Here is a 20,688-nt window from a genome sequence, read left to right on the forward strand (position 1 = left end):
GTTGATCTACTGATCTACTGATCAATCTGCTGCCTCAAAGCAACTTTCCACACAAACCTTCACATGAACAAACTTTGCTCCATTTCGCTCTAAGATGCACAAACTCAAGGATCGTTTTTAAACTGTTGCGCTAATTTCTGAGAAAATATACAACTTTGTGATTTCTGAAATAATTATTATAATCGATTATTGAAATAATCGTCAACTACTTTAGTAATCAATTGATAACTGGATTCAGTAAAAGACCACTGAGCAGCACCAATGCTGAAACTGTAAAAAATAATAAAGACTTTCTGCATTTAAAGCAAAACTTTGCTACAAATGATCAAACGTACATTAAAAACGTTGTTACTCAATTTTAGGCAATAAAATATCAATTCTCTTATTGACTAACCTGGAGTTTACAGACTCAGTAAAATTAATAAAATCGTCTATTTACATCCTTTTATGTATTTCTAATATTGTATAAAAAGCATCGAGTGGTTTTAAATGAAAAATCTGCCATTTATTGATCTGATTAATCGTCAGAATAATCGATCCCTACTCTCTATGACTTCTGATGTGAAATGAGCCTCGTTCTCGCAGAATGCTGCCAGGATGAGTTTTGTTTCGCCTTAGCTGGGCTTCCTGCATGAAGTCTTCTGAGATTTATTCCCACTTGCTTTATTTCTTTGCCTGAAAGCTTCGATTAAACCCACAAACAGCAGAAAGGGGCAGACAGGGAAATGAAGGAGGGCGCCGCTGCTAGAGCAAAAGCTCTGCTTTCCCTCCATCTATTTTCTCTCTTTCCCAGAAGCTTGTTGTGCCGCTCCACTCATCCGCTGCATCCGCCCGTTTGTTTACTTATTCCCCCAGTTGCAGCAGCATCAACATGTTTCCTCCTTTACCCTCTCAATAATTTTCTCCCGCCTGCTTTTATTTTGCACCTTCTTCAGATCTCAGATGAATTCTGCCTAATAACGCACCAACGCTTTTCACCTTTTATTGCTGAGAAATGAGAACGAAGCAGTAAAAGCAGGAAGCTGCTTACTTTTAACTGAGCTGCTGTCATTTATGCTGAGGTGAGATAAAGTTGCACCATTGTTGCAAATTCTGACAGATGAGAACAATAAATAATGAAAACAAAAACATCCATGAACACAGGAAGTAAATATGCATTTTGCTGAATGTTGGAGTTTTTTAACATTAAAAGTTGAGTTTTATCACTAAAAGCAGAAAATGTTTCTCCATGTCAACGACTGAAAGATTTAGATTCAAATTTCTATTTGAAAATGACATAAAACAGAATTAAATTGTTTTTTAGCTTTCTTATGAATGTCGATTAAGCCTGTTGCAATACAACCGATTAAAACAAGCTCTTTAATTTCCATTCAGATTTTGCTCAGAGACAAATGATCCATTTTATTTATGGTTTTTGTTGTGTTTTATTGTTTATCAACATATCTTCCAGTTCTAGAGGGAAATGTTGTTTACAGATTTAACTTCATTGGTTTTCAATAGACTGAAAGGTGGAATGGATAAAACTGATCAAAGTCTTGCTCTCTCTCGCTCCATTGCAGCCTGAATAAAACGCAGACATGTTTTAAGATGTCGCTGAAAATGTTTTGTTTTGAAACAGCCTTTAGCTGTGACTTCATGTTTAAAACTCCTGTTTCTAAAACCAACCAGCTCCAACATGGCAACAATCCGCCTGAAAAGATTTGGACTTTTTGCTGCAACAAAAACATTTTATTCTGGTAAACAACCAGATTTTTGGTGCAGCTCATTAGATAGTTTGTAAGATTGTCTTTAATAATACCACTGTTATCAGAACTGAAGCACAGCAGAAACTGACATTTAACTTATTTCAACGGTTTGCTTTAATCTCCACACGGATTATTCACTGAGAGGGGAAACATTTATTGTAGCGTTGAGAGTTTGCAGCTAATCAGATGATTTCTGTTTGATTTTTCAGTCATTTTGCTGGAGCTGGCTGGAGCTGCAGGGTCGTCCCGGTAAATCGTTGCCCTCTTTCTGAGCTCCATTTACTCCCTACATGCTGTAACCTTCAGGCCACGACCATCCAGAGAGCGAAAAGCTTTCCAAGCCTCCAGATGGAGCCTTGGTTTGCTGTGGAGAGATAATTCAGTGTTTATGAGGAGGAATAAACTCACTGATCCAGCATTATTTTATTAATGTTAGAGGTTATTGTGTTTGCTCTGTAAAGTATTAGAGGCACTTACAGCTGCTCTGACCTTGAATGCATCTTGCTCTGGTTTCAGTCTGGCTTTGCTGTGCTGCATGAAGAGGTTTAAAACTCTGAAGCTTTACTCAGTCTGCTGACTGAGCTGAAAATCTTTTACTGTCTCACTATTTGATTAAAAATCCATTTTTATTATTTGAAGGATTTCTGCTGTATCTACTCCAGTCTGCTTTGTAAAGTCAAGGTTTTTGCCCAACAACTCAACGTTTACACTCACAGCTGAAAATAACTGCAAACACATGAGCAATTATACAACCGTACATCTTTGAAAAGCATTAGTGGAGCCTCCTGCACAACCAAGCAGAATGCAGCAAGTGGTTTCTGTATGTACAGCACATACAGTGGGAAAATCAGCTGACCAAACGCTGGAGATCAGCTGGGGTTGCTAGGTAACGGGCTGGGGTTGCTAGGTAACGAGCAGGTTTTATGAGAAAACGCTTGCTGATTTCTGATGTTACATTCCCGAGGTTTTTGATACGGGTCATTTTCCATACACTATAAAACATTAATTTATTGTTAAGAAAGAAAAAATTATGTCGAATGTCCAAATATGTCCCTGTTAAAGTTGATTTTAGGACATTTACATCGATTCTGAATCACAGTAAATGAAAATCACATTTCTTGCGTGAAGTGATTTTTTTATCACGTCAGCTGTTTGAATATTTCCCAGGTTTAACTGGGTAAAAACAGCTGATAGTCGTTCAATCAAACTGAATTTAAACACATCTAGCCGTCTCTTCTACTGCCACCTCTTCAATCCGTCGTAATCAGTCAGATATTTTTGTTCAGCCTTGCGGTCCTGTGGGAGACGAGCCGCCGTTAGGAGTGTTTACTCTCCTGGAGGCCGTTGGGTCTAAGTGGCCGGTCAGGACGCAGCGGCTCCCTAATGCGGCCGTTAAAGTCGACAGTTTCCCCAACAACCAGCCGGAGGATGCAGCTGGACGGATACACACACTGACAGATGGAGTGACAGAAAAATAATACACTGCTGCTGCAGAAAAAAAGCCTCTGAGGAAAACGGCGTGACCCCCAAAGAAACTGAGAAAGGATGTTTATAGATGCTGGTTTTATTAAACCGGGGCTGCTGGCACAAACAGGACAGATCAGCAGACGACGAGGAGAAACATTCTTCATTTCTAGAGTCTTTTCTTTCCGTCGTGCTTGTTTCTACTGAGGCAGCAGGCAGGTGGTGATTGGACCAGACGCTAATGAACCAAAGGTGCACCAGCCAAACCGCTTCCATCAGCCGGATCAGAGGAACCGCTGGGTGAAGCTGCAGGTTTTATGAGCAAACGCCCCAAAGACGGCGATGCTTCACAGAAACGTAGAAACTGTTCAGGCAAACGTAAAACAATGTTTTATTTACTGTTTTGGTGAAAAATACAAAAATCATAATAATATTTTTGAGTTTTTATTTGGGGGAAAAAGGAAATATTGACCCCTGAATACTTCCAACTTGGGGATTTTGGCCCTTGGTGCAAAACGTTTGTCCAGCCCTGAATTAAAGAAATAATAAATTATTCAACTACTCAGGTGAATTCATCATCTTTGGTCAAGAGTTTAAATTATTTTCTTTGTCTAAGATCCCAGACTGCAGTTCTCTGGTCAAATAAAAGTTAAACACGTTAAAACCAACCGTCTGAATCTCCACATCTCTGGAGGAGGCACAAGCTGTCATATTTCGGTCTCAAGTCTTTTTAACAGCTCCAAAACACACACTTACCCTCAGTAAGTGAAATGTAAAAATGTAAAACTGGAGCCAGCTGAGGCTGTGAGTGAGAGCGAGTTGAGCTGGGATTGACTCATTCACCAAAACCAGTCACTGCGGTTAGAAAGTCAGCCTGCCACAAAGAGAACCAGTCATCCAGCTGGCTTCGTCACTCTGCAGAGGTCAGCCAAAGTAGTCGGGTCGTTCTCCAGAACAGAAAAGCCAAACATAAAGGCTCTGGACAGTGAACTGGATGCATGTAAGACACACTGCAGCCATTCAGCAGCTGCTTTTCAATCTGAGGAGTCGAGAAAAGGTTTGAGTCATCGTTAATGCCTCTAGAAATCATTCAGGCTCTCACAAAGACACTCTGCTAAACCGATTTGTGCATCTTGTTGACCAGAAAATGTTGTTTCCTGCCAGAGAGGCCAGGTGGAATCGCTTTTAGGACGTTCTGAATTTGTTTCCATTAAACTTTAAACATAAGCAGAAAACATTAATGAGGTAAAGAATTGTCATGGGGAAACTGTTAGCCTAGCACTGCTTTAGCCATGCCGTTGCATTTTGATGCTCTTAAAGTAATTATTGGCTTTGTGCTTTTGGTTGGAATCCATGCAAATGTTTTCTGAAAAAGGAGAAAAAACTATCAGTTTCTATCCAGAGCAGTTCAGATAACTTCCTGCAGATCCTGAAAGATTTTCTCATGACTTAAAATGTTTGTTCACTCATTTGTAGTTCGGCATCAGACTATTTGTAACAGACTGTTTGTTTGTTGGAGTGCAGAAGTTATCGCATCAGTCAAAAACTAAAAGGTTGATCCACTTTTACACCTAATATTTATATTTTACCCTACATGTAAAGAGTTTTTTCAGACAAAGCTAAGGCTGGAAACAAATGGTATAGAGAACTGCAGGTATAACTGTTTTCAGAAGACTGTTAGCCTAGCCTAGCATCGTCCCAGCTATGCCTTGGATGCTCTTTAGCATTTTGATGCCATTAATTTCCACATTATCGCCCCCTGTGGGTGTAGTCTTGCTACTGTAGCATTTATTTGATGAATATTTCAAAGGCTGTATGTTTATTTGAAGGACAAAATGTTGGTAGCAGCGCATCAAGCTAACAGCCAGTAGCTTTTCTTACTTTTTCTGTCCGACTCTTTTTACACGCGAACAAACTTCTGAATGACAACATTTCTGCCAAACTTCAACAGAAGTTAAAAAACTCACTGCAACAGTTATGGCAGATTTCTAAGCCGAGTAGTTTGAGAGCTGTGACTTTTCTGAATTTTGATCTGATTCTTTGGAATCCACTGTGAAAATGCTAATAACTGTGGCAGTGTGTGGATAAAGCAGCCAGAGTTTTGAAGTGGTCATGATAAACATTTCTTTGTCGCCATTTCCAAAGGAACGGTCTTTGCTAGGCCACGCATCACTGACCTCAACATCATAAAAGCTTCTGATCAGGAAACGGACCGGTGTCTCATCACTGTGTCCTCCTTCAACAGCTGATTTTAGAAACCCTCTCCTGCTCAACATGCTGCAATAAATGACAGAAAGAGGAATTCAAAGTCTAAAGAAAGACTTCTAAGACTCTTCAGAAACCCAAAACAACTCCTGATTTAAGAACGGAAAGCAAGCCTGACTCCATGGAAAGAAAAACATAGATAAGTTTAAAACTTTTGCACAGTCATGATTCAGGCTGGGGGAATTAAAAAATAAACCTTCACACCCAGCCGCTCTGACCCGCTCCACTGATGAAGAGGAAAACCAAACTCCAACAACAGAAAAAGTTTTTAAATCATCTTCCTCTCAATTAAATCAGCAACAAACGGTTAGTGGAAAGTCGTCCACTAATCAACCGGCCGCCGATCGGCTCGTTAAGAACCCGGTCAACGACTCAACTGGGACGGCTTTGGTCTGATTACTGGTTTCCATTAATACTGGGGTGTCCAAACTGGGGCTCTGGGGCCGTCTGTGGCCCGTGGACTGATTTTTCTGCAGCTCCTACCAGCAAATCAAAAATGAAACAAATTTGGAGACATTTCATTTCATCCCAATACACCACCATAAAAACCTTTCAAGTTCTGGACACGTTTTTTAGTTTTAGGTTGGGTTTTGGCCCAACGATACTTCTGAGTCGGATGAACCCAGATGAACCCTGGGAACTCGGTTCCCTTTTGTCCAGCAGTCGGTTCATTAAACCCTTTTCCTAATGAAACGGATCAGAACCGATTTTTCACTGTAACGTGTCATTATTTCTGGGACCAAACAGACCCGGTTTGGCTCCTCAGGCTGTACTTAAGCAGAACATTTGGTCGGTTTGCTGCCCCGGCCAGCCGGAGAAACCGAGCCGGCTTGTGGTGGGAGAGACGCCCACTGACCCTCACTGCATCGCTGAGACGAGCTACTGCAGGCAGATTTGGCTTTTATAGTAACAAAATCCATCAGAAGGTCAGTCAGAGCTTCATCCAAGTCCAGATAGAAGCTCCAGGGACAAAACGAACTGAAATCCTTACTCAGCAGTTTATCTGCTGCAGCTGATCTTCAGACCACAGACTCAGGAGATTATCTCACATTGAGCTTAACAACAAGTAAATAATTCATACCTTTGTAACTTTTTTGTAAATTTGAATTTGTAAACACTAAAAGCTTTTATTCATTGGAAACTCCAGCAGCTCTCCTTGGACTCAGCAGGAGGTCAGCATTTATTCACATTACGGCTCAATAGTTTGGCTCATTCCTCGAGTCTTTACCGTAGTTTTCCTTCCAAGCAGACAGACTTTCTTTCAGTCTATTAAATTACACTCAGCCATCAGCTCTCCAGACATTTTGAAGGACTTTCAGATTTTCTTTGTGCTTTTCTTAGTTTTTCATTGGGTTCCAGTTCAACACCTGGACTTTTCCAGGGAATATTTTATCTGCAAACCATAAAAAGCTCCTGAACCAAAAGATACCAATATTTTTTACCTGAAATGTTGCTATATTCAGCAGGAAAGTTGCTGATTGGACTCCGAACGTCTGGACCTGCCCCGATGGGCCGGTCTGACCTCTCACTGCAGAGCAGAGGGCAGCGGCTGATCTTTAACCTTAGCTGAGGTAGAAAAGATCGGCTTCACTGGACGTGTCGGCCGATCAACCAAAATTAAAGAAATCAGCACAGATAAATGAGGACACCTTTAATTTTTACCACCAACAAGTTGATTAATGAGGATCTATTATCTGACTGACCTGCTTTCTTTAAGTTCAATGTCAGCTCTTTCATATTTCCTAAGCATCACTTTCAGACATTGTTTAATAAATGATGTAAGCTGAGAAAGTCCAAAATCAAGCATCCAAATCTAAAGACATCGTCCACAAATCCTCAACAACTTGAGAAGCTACTTTGAAACTTTTCCCTGAAAGTAAATAAATGGAACAAGCTGCGCTGCTGTGTTGCATAATTTAAACTCTGCAAACATGTTATGTTTTTGAAAGCAGCTGACTTCATCCTGTCCCCACATGTTAGCCACCTGCTAACTCAATAACCAAAGACCAGCAGTGTGGCCTCCAATCAGCCGCTGCTGTGGCTCGGTTAAACCATCAATCCAAGAAGCGCTGAACGCCGAGCGTTTATCCCAACCATCTGCTCCTCCACATATTTACAGTATTCAGTCTGCAGGTCATCCATCCAGGCAGCAAATCCAAGAGCAACACACAGCACACATATGTACAAAACAGACTGCTGGATGTTTGTTCATCCGTCTAACTGCTGTTAGACATGAATCCAGAGTGTCAGAATACAAACAAGCATGTGTGTGTGTGTGTGTGTGTGTGTGTGTGTGTGTGTGGAAACTATTAGCTGATGTGCACTCATCGACCTCGTGCATGATGACGCTGATGAAGCTACTCTTAGTCACTTTTATTAGCTGTTTTGGAAAGATTAGAGGGTAGCGCTGGGCCTGTTCCAGATGCTGCAGAGGCCATTATTTTAGAAACATGCACACGCTCGGATGCAGCGGGCGAACATGCAGCCAGCGTTCAGTGAGGATTCACGGTGAAGGCAGCAGCTGGCGCAGGCGGTTCAGAGTCCTGAGGGGCTTTTCAGGCGTCCGGTTTTTCCTCTTTTCCTGAACGTTTCTGTTCTTTTATGCTTGTGATTAGTGGATGTGAATCAGTGCTTCTGTCATGACCTTTAGCTGCACATTTTTCTTCATCAGTTACACTGGAAAGGGGAAAAATCAAATGTCATATTTGTTCCAGGTGTTGTTAACTGTCTTTGTTTCGGACAGGAAGAGTTTCTGAGTCATTCCTCCAAGGAAGAAACAGAATAGTTCGTACTTATGCCAATAACTGACGATGTCTTTTTTAAATAGTCGACATGGTTTGGCTTTCTGCCAACGGATTCTCAGTAGAAATATAATATTTATCAAGCCATAGAATAGAAGTGGATTTTCACAGAATCAATAGCTTTACTGGCTAGTATTGTGTAGAACTCAGACGTGATCCCCAGTAGACACGGTGTGCACGCTTACACAAGTAATCAGAAAAATGCTTCAACTAGAATATTAGAATATCAGTTTGATTCTTTGGATAGTTTTATTCTGATTTTGGCCAGCTGACCCCGCTGAGAATATGGAACAAAGTTTTGATCAGAGGGGAGTTGACGTTTTCAAATCACCCAGAACTGGACCAACTACCTAAGCATGGTGGTGGCTGCATCATGCTGAGGTTCTGCTCCATTACCAAAAAGCTCTGGTGCATTGAACAATGTTGCCATTGGCAACGAAAAACTACCTGAAACTTGGACGGTTTGTTGTTCCAACAGGAAAATGATCCCAAAACAAAACCAGGCTAATATTAAGCTAACTCTTTTAAAAATGTCTGGACCAGTTCCAGCCAGCTCCTCCACTTCTAACAGGAAATCAACTGCATCCTTGAAATGAATTGAGATTCCTATAGATGATAAAACCAATTCAAGTCACGGAATAAGAAGAGCAGTGGGGGAGAAAAACTGCCAGAGATTCTCCAAATGTCAAGGTTTTCTTTTTCAGTTTTAAATATAGCTGAAGCTTCGCAATGCATGACATTTAGACAATCCTCCACCTTCACCATCCTGCAGTTTTCCATTTTTCAAGCTCCATCTATCTTAGTTTCCCAGGCTCCGTTTAGTCTGTATCGCTGAGTTATTAGGAGCTTATTAACTCTACGACCCGGTGAAAGTCTGTGTGTCGCAGTAAGAGGCAGAAATGAACAAAAAGAAACCATTTAATCAGTCACAACTCCTGGCTTTACATCCTGTCAGCATCTCCTGATCCGTCTGAACGCTGTGGTAGAACCTGGATCCAAACACTTCTTCCTCTCTGTTTCCAACTAAATCACTGCAACTGGAAGATCCAAAAGCCATCCAGAGTTAATGTTGAAGGCTAATTATACAAACTGACAGATCTCACTGGGTTTGGCCTTAAAACAGGCCGGCCAGTAGTGATAGTTATTTTTCTTACAGCATGTCGGTGTCGGTGTCCATAAATAGCAACAGAATAAATAAAGCAACTAATTAAGTTATGATGGTCTAGTATGAAAACGGAAACTAAACACCGAGAATGTATCGACTGTCTTTCTGCTAAAGCAAACTGTCTTTTAGTTGACACAACTTTAGTTCAAGTTTTGACTCAAAAAAGTTTTTTAGATACAGAAATTTAAACGGCTGGATGAGAGATTAAAGGTTCATTCACAGCAGTTCAGTCCGCTTTAATCCAGTCTGTCTGCCTAGTCAAAGTCCGGTTCATTTGTTTGGTGTGAACGCTAATCGACCTCTGAACTCTGGTCCTCCAAAACTCGGTCTGGGTTCGGTTGAAGTGAACTCTGGCTCAGTTCAGATGCAAATGTGAACACCAAGCAGAACAAAGCAGGAAGTGGCCAGTGCATTCTGGGTAAAAACAACCAAAGCTAACGTGCTAGCCTAGCGCTAGCAGCAGAAATGGCTCCTGGTCTTTAGAGAAATCCTCCAACTGCTAAAATCTGACGCCTCCATCTTGTTTCCATCTGGTGAAGAAGGAAGTTGCTCTCAGAGTCTTCAGAGGTTTTTGTGTCGTTTCCTTCAGTGGTTGATCTACTTCGTCTATGTTATATATTTCTAGATAATAAATGTTAGAAACTAACAATGACTTACATGATATGCAGTACAAAGACAGTTTAACAGTCTCTTCTGATCAGCTGATGCTACTGTATTACATGTGTAGCTTAAACAAAACCTAAAGTTTTTATGAATGCATTCATACAGAAAATGTCCCAGAAAATACATTTTTCTGAAAGAAGTTCCAGGTTTTAGTGAGAATCCCACCAGGGTCCCTCCTGCTCAGCATGATCACACTCAGCCGTCTCGCCTCAGTAACTATTTCACAGAAAGCTTTGGTAAAGCTAGCATCCTCTCTTTGTGACGCTGACCCTCCTGCACTGAGGCTTCCAGACACCCAAATGTTCTGCATACCTCACATGCCTTTCAGAACCAGGTTCTGCATCAGATCCCAGAATGCTGACCGTAACGTATATCACTGGTGTCAACCACAAAGTCCATCTGATTATCGGTGATTTCAGCCTGCTGGGAGCTTCACGCCTCATAAACATCATCCACTTCACCGTTTAACATGCACTACAGGAAAATACATTATTTTATTTACTGTATTTCATTCTTTCCATGTGCAAAACCCAAGCCGACCGAAGCCCGACAACACATTCAGCAGCTCTGCCAGGGGCTGAAATGGAGAAATGTATAATAAAACCCCAAGATAGATTCCATTAATTTTAAGAAGAAGGGCACATCTTCTCATGCGTGTATGTAATTATTTCCATCTCTGGTTCAGAGTTGTCCCTGGAGACAGAAGCAGTCGAATCACCGGCGCAGTCCTGTTCAGTGTTATGCAACAGCTAATTATTTTCACTCAGCCCCCACAAAAACCAAGATCCAGAGGAAGACAGAGAGGAGGAAGGGTGCAGGTGGAGAGAAAGTGATAACATGGACAAGAGAGGAGGAGGAGGGAGGAGGAAGAGCAACGGGAAGCCAGTGGGGAGAGGAGAGATTATAAATGGAGATGAAGGGCAGAGTGTAGGAAAGGGTAAAAAACAGGAACAGTGAAGGGCAAAGAGGCAGCAGAGAATCTCTTCTTCTCTCAATGAATCATGCAGAAAAAAGTAAAACAGCGTTTCACATTCAAAGCCTCTCAATAACCAAGATATGGAACCAAATATGGAGAAATGTGAACGATTGTGTCAAAGACAGACGGAGCCCGGAGCTCTTTTTCTCTTCCACAATTTTTAGAGATTATGTCATTATTAAAAAAAATAGAAACAGAGAAATGTGTCAGCGCCTCCAGCACAACTAAAATGAGGGACGAGAGATGAAGAGGTGGAGGAGAGGAAGAACAGGATGAGATGTCCAAAGAACTGCTCAGCCGCCTTACATTTCTACAGCTTATGAATACATGGATTCCAGTGAATTATGTGTCTTTAAGCATCTAAGGATGTTTTCACACCTCAGAGTCAGTTTGATTAGAAACCACAACGGAAACATTCGAGCCATGTGGCTCTGAGTCAAACCAACCTGTTCCCCTCCTGGCCTGTGGGGGCGCTGCACCAAGAACCACTGAAGGAAACGACACAAAAACCTCTGAAGACTCTGAGAGCAACTTCCTTCTTCACCAGATGGAAACAAGATGGAGGCGTCAGATTTTAGCGGTTGGAGGATTTCTCTTTAGTCTTTGGCTAAAGACCAAGAGACATTTCTGCTGCTAACGCTAGGCTAGCACGTTAGCTTTGGTTGTATTTACCCAGAATGCCCTGCCCTGTAGTCTACTTCCTGCTTTTTGGAGCGGTCTCCAGTCCGCTTGGTGTTCACATTCAAACTGAACCAGAGTTCACTTCAACCGAACCCAGACTGAGGTTTGGAGGACCAGAGGTCAGAGGTCAGAGGTCAGAGGTCGGTTAGTGTTCACACCAAACCAACCAAACTGTGTGGATGTCAATGAACCCTAAGACTGAAACAACTTGGACTGCACCTTAGCTCCAATACTCAAAACAACTCCAGTTGATCTCATGTTACGTTATGCAAGTGCTCAGTCTGCACTGGTGAAGATTTACTCTGGTAAAGTCAGATGCTAGAGGAGCTGCATCCCAACTCCAGATTTAGGAGTGTTAACCTTTCAACCCCAGATGGTCAGGCTATCGAATGGTATGACGGCAGAAGCATTTTAACTTTAGCAATCTAAACGTTAGCCTCTTAGTTTCAAAATAAATGCTCCGACAAAGAGGAAAACATAATCAGGCGATAGGTGGACTTTCTATAAATAATTTGGAGTTTTATTCAACATAAATAAAAACAGGTGAATCAGTCGACGGTCCAGTGTACAAATATTTCTCCGAACTTTGTTTCTATTTTCATCCAAACCTGTAAAACCATATTCCATATTTATTCCTCTGTTCCAGGTGGTGGAACAACATGACAGCAATTTAAGCAAAGCAGATGTTCTGGAAGAAAAGATGTTTATTCAACAGCTTGTATTTTATTACACCTTAAATAAAATAGACACTGTTGATGGCAGCATGTCACAAAAAACAATTTATCCCAACCGGTTTTATTTAGCTGAATTCATGAAGAAAACATGAATAAAACGGTTTAAAGACCAATTAGCTGATCATTTTTCACACAGCAGATCATCATCCAGAGAGGTTTTCTCAAACTAGTCCCTAAATTAATTCATTTTAAATATTTGTAATCTGCAGTAAACATTCCTGTTTTTCTCTTTAATTTATCCGCCTTCCGAAAACAACCTGTGGAAATATTGGTCAACACTTTAAAAATAAAGTCTTGCTGTCAGAAAAATGTTTGTATTTGCTCAGTAGATTAGTAATGATTTAATGAACAGAGGAGGAAAAACTAACTGGGTTTTAAACCAGAGGATTAAAATAACAAAGGAACCGAGGCAGAGTTCAGTCACGTTCACAGCTTCGCTGTAAATCATCGTTTCATCAGAAATCAGATCCACTTCACGCATTTTAAGCTTCTGTTACATCTGCAAACAAACTTATTTCACTTAAAACATTTTCTTCATGTTAAATCTGAAATTATCTGCAAGTGGAACTTCGTATTGAAATCAAGGAATTAAAACTTAATACAAACTGTATTAATGTTAAGCCTGTAGAAATAAGCAGTAAATCAATTAATCACATGATAAATTAAAACAAACTCAATAATTTCCATTGAGAGTAATTTATTAATTATCGATAAAAGTCTTCAGTTTTGTGCTTTATCTTTTTTAAGGATAATTTTGTTTTCAGAGATTTCATAATTCATTTTACTTGTTTTGTTTATTTGGGATATTTAAAATCTCTTCCAGTTCCAGAGTTAAATGCTCTTTAGATGTTTATTCATCGCTGAGAATGTGTTCTTGCATTGTTATTATTATTATTATTATTATTATTATTATTATTATTATGCCATTATTATCATTATATTATTTGAAAATGGTCTCAAAACAATATTATCGTTTATTGCAATAAATCGCCCAGCAATATTTGCCGCGGTGACAGACCTATTCACAAATGACACAAATCATTCTCAAAAGGATAAAACAAGCATTTAAAGTTGTTTAAAAACGTTAAAATTCTGTATAATCAGCAGCTTGGAGTTGCTTTTTGCACCTGCAGAGAAAAACCAACTCAAACTGCCTGCAGCTGGCAAACTGTAAGTGCCATGAAATAGAAAAGGTTTTACAGATGCTGCTATAATCCACCCTGCATGTCTTCAGACGGTAAAAATAATGAAACTTTCAGCTGAATCTCTCTGGGAAATTCATTAGGTATTCTGTCTTCCCAGAGCTGAATCTGAGTGTGTGGCCTCTCGGTGCTACGAGCATTACCGGCTAGTCTGAGCATTTTCATTAGTTCCTCGAATGCCAGAGAGAAACCACATGGGTATGTGGAGCAGCTGCTGGGAGATCTGGAAGGTCTGCCTTCCTCTGCCAAGCGGTTGGCACATCTGCCAGCCACCTTAACATCTGTATCTGCCTGTTTCACGGCGTGTGTGAATCCAAACCTGCTTCCCCTCATGTACCAGTCAGAACATTACAAGCTGTGATTCTGATCTGTGCCATTTCTGCGTTTGGTAATTCCACCCAAATGGAGCCGGTTTTAGACTCGCTGGAGTTCTAGAAACAAGGTTTAAACAGGAAGTGGGACTAAAGGTGCATTCACACCAATCCTGTTTCATCTGTTTTAATCCAACTCCAGTCCATTTGTCTAGAAAATCCGGTTTGGTTTGGTGTGAACGCTAACCGACCTCTGACCTTTGACCTCTGGTCCTCCAAACCTCGGTCTGGGTTCGGTTGAAGTGAACTCTGGTTTGGTTGGATGTGAACGCCAAGTGGACCGGAGACCGCTCCAAAAGCAGGAAGTGGACTACTTCCTGCTTACTACAGCGCAGGGCATTCTGGGTAAATCCAACCAAAGCTAACGTGCTAGCCTAGCACTAGCAGCAGAAATGGCTCCTGGTCTTTAGCCTAAAGAGAAATCCTCCAACCGCTAAAATCCTCCATCTTGTTTCCATCTGGTGAAGAAGTGTCTTCAGAGGTTTTTGTGTCGTTTCCTGCAGCGCCCCCACAGGCCGGGAGGAGAACAGGCTGTTCACATGGTTTGGTTGGTTTGACCGTGTAAAGCTTTTAGGTCACCTCAGAGTAAATAACCCAACGACCTGGAGTCCTCTAAAGGCTCTGTTATCGATCAGATCCTACCTGACCACGGGTTCTGGGATGGCCTCCAGGTTGGCTGGGACCTGAACCCCCTTCTCCCACTCCTGTCTCCACGGGTCGGACAGAACGTAGAAGTCGTCTGGGCCGAGCTGGGCTGAGTCCGGCAGCTTCATGGCCGTGATGAAGTCTGTCCGAAACACCTGGAGGGAGAGACGGGGAAATGCTGCTGACTGACGTAAAAAAACACAAATCCACGAGCAGAAAAGTTTTTACAGCGCCGGTTTTACTCTGGTGATGACATTAAATCACTTTTTTACTTTCGGTAAAATGAGCAGAAAGGAGAAAACACAAAGATTTCTTAGTTTGTAACCAAAAATTTGGACATGTTTAACTTCAAACTGCCCCTAAAATATTTACTTTAACCAAAACAGCCAACTATTGCAATTCCTGTTGTCTTCTTTCCTCTGATAAAGTCCAGACTTTCCACATAGAGCTTGGAAATGATGCAGATTTTCCCTTAAACAGCTTCGTATCTCCAGAAGAAATCCATCTGGATCAGCTTTTATTTTCCATTTGAAATAAAATCAACAAAAACTGTGTACAGCGTAACTGTAAGCAGACAGAACTCTTCGTCTTGGTCCAAATGCAGCAGTCAGTCCAACACAAACAGACAAGCAGCATGTGAGAGCTGGAACGGTTCGCATGTGAGCCTGAAGCTTCCTGACAGCTCAAACTTACACTTCATACGGGTCTGAAGTGATGCATTTTATTTTGCTTCTCAATGTTCCCTCCACTGAAAACAGCAACCCTAGCAGGAACAAACAGTTATTTGTTTAAATATCATTCATAGTTTTCATGTTTTACCAACATTTATATCCACATTCCACCGGTCCAACATTATAAATACAAACTACAGACCAATGGGAAGACTTGAACATGAGATCACCACCAGTCACTGATGGCACTTTAAAGGTTAAACTTTATGCAAAATTCATTTCTTGCACATTTTTATGTTTCTCACCTGCTTTTGAAAACAAACTAAGAACTGAAAAAAACACCTGGCGTCACATTCAAGAGCCCAGCCCATTGCCTGGCAACCCCAGCCCGTTGCCTGGCAACCCCAGCCCGTTGCCTGGCAACCCCAGCCCGTTGCCTGGCAACCCCAGCCCGTTGCCTGGCAACCAAAGCAGAGCTTCAGTCCCTTTGGTCAGCTGGTTTTCCTGCTGTATGCCATGTACAATGGCTACTGGAAACAAGAGTTTTGTTCTTGACTCATCATTCAGAAACCTTCATTTCAAAATTCATGGAAATATCTGGAAGTGATAAATATGGACAGTTTAAACCGTTAGCTAAGGGAAAGTGAACCAAACTACTGGCTCCATAATGACTGTTTCTAATAAATATCTTTTTCCTTCATTTGCTACATTTGAAACATTGAAGTGAATCAATGAATATATAATAATGAATAAAATCATATTTGTTTTAGTTTGCAATGATTAGTAACAAGAGATGGTTGTGTTTTCTGTTAATTGTAAGATAATACCAATAAATATGTGGTTATCTGCACCGATGGAGCAAAAACAGAAGCCGGCACTGACATACTGAGAGGAAAAAGGACGGAGGAGGAAGTATTAAAGGCAATCATTGCAGTAAAGTGTTGGCATTAACCTAAAGACCTTTAAAGGTCAACGCAAACAAAGCAGATGTAAATTCAGACGCATTTACATCCTGCATGTAGGAGGTTTCCTGAAATAAACCAGGTGTTTATGAGAGCTGGGCAGTGGCTGTTCTCACACACCGAGCCTCTTCGCTCCGACCTGCAGCAGCGACACCATCAGCCATGAAGCGAAGGGCAACTCCAACACTCTAAACACAAGCAGCAACAACACAATGACTGCTTATCGGCTCCTCATCATCATTTTATTTGTTGTGCCACTTCAAACTATCCTCTGAATTTCTATCTTCAGTCCATCCACTTATCTTCAGTTTGATGTCAGATCAAGAAGGAGGAACAAATTAGACAAGATAGCAACAACAAAGAGGCTCCAGTGTTACGAAGGTGACCTCTGATGCTTCCTGGTACAGGTTAGGATAGATATGGCCTAAACAAAACATGTTCATTACATCATTTCCACAAAATCATTCCTAGATAATCAGCTCTGCCTGTTTTAAGGTCTCTGTCACTTTAAATCCAGATAAGCTGCTGGCCACACCCCCAACACAACGTTTACACTCTCACATGAAAATGGCTGCAAACAGAGGCTCAACTATACAACAAGCATTAGTGGAGCCTCCTGCACAACCAACCACAATGCAGCCAGTGGTTTCCGGATGATGAATCAACAACTAAACTCTTGTGTTTTCCAGCAGCCATTGTACAGCAGGAAAACCAGCTGGAGATCAGCTGGGGTTGCTAGGTAACAGGCTAGAACTCTGATTGGGTTGCTAGGTGACAAGCAAAGCTTTGCTGTGGTTGCTAGGTAACAGTGATGTGTAACAGTGTAACAATCAGGAAGTTTCTGTAACGGCTCATTTTCCAGACACCAAATAACTTTTAACTTATTGACAAGAAATGGCTTTTTTGGAAGCATTTGAGACCCAAAATGCTCTTAAGGATTTATTTACAACTATTATGCAACTACTTTTAATGAAAACAACTTCAGTTCTCATCATCTACAGAAAATACTCCCAAAATGTCTGATTTTTACCCACTTTCTTTCCTTTGTAACATCATTTTCAGCAGTCGGTGGTTAGTGACGCGTTCAGTGATCAGAATAACAGCGTCTGTCCGTCCAGCCGCTCACTGGCTGAAAAGCCACCAGTGGAGAAGTCAGTGATGATGATTTAAGTGCAGTGAAAGATGAGTCACAGTGTATGAAAGGCCTTAATGTAAAATCAGCATGGCTGCCTCTGCTGACGGCCAGGCCAACACAAACAAATAATAAAACCCAGCGAGAAATGGTGTGTGTGACTGCGAGTGTGTGTTCAGCTGCAGAACCTGTTCCAGCCGACAGTCCTGCCACTGATAGTGTTGCTGCTCCGCTGCAGGATTTTCTGCGTCTGAGTGCATGTTAGACGTAAAACCAAGGCTGTGATGGATCTTTTCTTTCCTCTTCAGCAAAACAAGCAGAACAGATAAAGACTCGGGGCGACCGGCTCCTCCCTCATCTCTCTCTTTCTCTATCCATCTTTATGCTGCTGCTTTCATATTTTGCTCTCCAGTGGAGAGAAAGAAAAGGAAATAAATACTAGAGGAGACAGTAAGTGATGAGAAAACATAAAATCTAAAGTATAGTAGGTAGTTAGGAAATAGATGGAGAGAGGGAAAAAACAACAGAGTAATGTGAAACAAGGAGAGCAGCGAAGGAAAGAAGAATGGGACGTCAGTATATCAGTTTTATTACTGTGTGTTTGTACAGGAATGGCTGCAGCTAATTAATGTCTAGGAAACTCTATTACAAGCTCCTGCAGTTTTATGTTCTGCCCTCTCCCTGCCTCCCTGTTCATCTTTCCTACTCATTTTTTACAGACAAAACACTTAGACGGCGTCCTCCCTCACTGACGGTGACAAGACAGGAGGTTGTGTTAAAATGAGCTTATTTTACACAATAATACATAAAAACAGAAACACTTTCCTCCACAAAACAAATCAAGGGGAAAAATCTGCCAGAGCTGATTTGATTTTTCTAACTTGTTTATCTTCTGCAGAGTGAGTTAACGTCTGTGTTCCACGCAAAGACCAAAACAAAGAAATACATTTGGCATCTTTATTGTCACCGAGGAACTGATGAGGAGTCATGAGGCAACAAATGTCGTTTCTGGCTGCTTTCTGCTGGTGGACAGAGACTGTTGCGTAATGAGGCTGAGGGGAACAATGGAAACTCTGTCGGTAATTACTTCAGAAGTGCATTTCGTTCTCCATCCATCACTTGATTTATTTGCAGCTTGAAACATTTTTCCACATCGATCAAACATAATAACTGCGCTGCAGACGTGCAATTCAATTTTGCCATTTCCTTGCAGTCTTCCAAATTTTTACAAATCGCAAAGAGCGGATAAAAATGCCAAGTGGATTTTCCAAATCCAACAAAAAATGGAAAGGAACAGCGAATTCCCAACAGAATATTTACTTAAGTATGCAACTATTTCATCTGTTTGTTGTTATATCACTTGGTGTTTCATAATACTTTTCAAAGAAATATTAGCTTCCCAAAAATGTAAGGTCAGATCTAACAATGTTATCCTCCAATAAATTCATATTACTTTCATAAGAATCACAGGAGCTTCTCAAAATCAAGAGTGAAGAAGCAACCCGCCTCTATCGGTGCACCAGCTCAGCTTAGTCCATTTTAGTCCAACTTTAGTCCAGTTTGCTTGTGAAGGTGTGAATGCGAAATCAGACTGATGAGGACAAAAAAGCAAAGGTAGGCACACCTAAAAGCCTCGGTCACGGTTCAGTTGAAGTGAACTCAACGCAGATGTGAACAGCCAGCAGAACGAAGCAGGAAGTGGACTACAGCGCAGGGCATTATGGGTAAAAACAACCAAAGCTAACGTGTTAGCCTAGCACTAGCAGCAGAAATGGCTCCTGGTCTTTAGAGAAATCCTCCAACCGCCAAAAATCCTCCATCTTGTTTCCATCTGGTGAAGAAGGAAGTTTAAAAGAACCTTAAAAGAACTTCAAAGGTTTTTGTGTCGTTTCCTTCAGTGGTTCTTGGTGCAGCGCCCCCACAGGCCAGGAGGGGAACAGGTTGGTTTGACTCAGAGCCACAGCAGCTGGAGGTGGAGCAGATGATGGAGTTCTGGTTTCTAACCAACCGAGTCCAACTGACTGCCATGAGGAAAACATCCAGCGCATCATTGTAGAAAATGCAGAAACAAACATAAACTGAGTCTTAGAAATTAATTTCATGTCATCTTTTCCATGTAGTTTATTTTACACAATTTGCATATAATCTGAAGTAACATAAAAAACTTTGCCTTCCAAAATGCTGTTGATTCCCTGGTTCACCATGAATTTTACCACATTAAATCTGCCATCTTCATGCTAACAAATAGGTTTGAGTTTAATTTTACAACTCAACCACCTGCACAAAAACATAACTATGCTAACAGTTTTACTGAAATTAGTTCAAATTCAGTATTATTTTTATGACTTGGCTCTCCACACTTCGTTTTATTTCATTTTTAAGGGGAAGAAATCTGAGAACTGAAACGTTCCATGCACAAGTCTCACCTTGACCACTGCTGAACCCCTGACTCAGCTGGTTTTTACACTGCATGCGGCCGACTACCTGTCTCGTCTTATTACATGGCCTGACTTGTATCGCTCAACATCAGCAAGGCAGTGATAAATTAGCACTCCCCACTTCCTCCTGCACTGAGCAGAACAGAAACCACAGAGGATGACAGCTGAAAACTGACATTTAAAACCCGGAAACATGCATCCAAATAAAGATACCACACACACATACTAATGTGTGTGTGTATGTGCACATACACATTAGTATGTGTGAGGCAAATACACACAGATACAAGGAACCGAACTGGATAAAACACACAGAGAAAGAAATGTAAGCATTTATATGTATACACAAGCAGAGACACACAACACAGGTCCACCCACTAAATAGACCTTATTATGGTGCTGCTGAGTCAGTTTTCTTAAAGCGCAGCGATTGCACTTTAAATGCTTTCAAAGGCCAAAAGACAGCGCGCAACAGTTTATCCTGAAAACAGGCTGGTTCATGTTTGGCTTTAAGAGAGATGAGGATCCTGACACAAAGAGAAACGTGATGCTTCTCTGTCACTGCTGCTGCTATTACTCTGCAGACTGTCCAGTTATAAGTAGCATTTAAAAGAGGACTAATGAAGAACAAGGGACAAAAACACAAAAGGCAAACTTTTTCAACAAACGTTTTGGTCAGTTGGTCGGCTGGTTGTCTTGTTTGGTCAGTTGGTTGGTTGCTGGTTGTCTTGTTTGGTCAGTTGGTCGGTTGCTGGTTGTCTTGTTTGGTCAGT

The 20,688-nt window shown here is 41.2% G+C and overlaps 1 protein-coding gene across 4 annotated transcripts in view; it reads right to left on the reverse strand.

Annotated features, from left to right (window-relative positions):
• Positions 1-20,688, reverse strand: part of jade2 (jade family PHD finger 2) — a 135,759-nt gene that overhangs the window by 77,023 nt on the left and 38,048 nt on the right. For all 4 annotated transcript variants that reach the window (XM_016663793.1, XM_016663794.1, XM_016663792.1 and 1 more), the window contains exon 4: positions 14,710-14,867. In XM_016663793.1, coding sequence (XP_016519279.1) covers positions 14,710-14,867 — 158 coding nt within the window. The remainder of the gene's footprint in view (positions 1-14,709; positions 14,868-20,688) is intronic.

Source organism: Poecilia formosa, unplaced genomic scaffold (assembly GCF_000485575.1).
Source record: "Poecilia formosa unplaced genomic scaffold, Poecilia_formosa-5.1.2 Scaffold446, whole genome shotgun sequence".
NCBI classification, from domain to species: Eukaryota; Metazoa; Chordata; class Actinopteri; order Cyprinodontiformes; family Poeciliidae; genus Poecilia; species Poecilia formosa.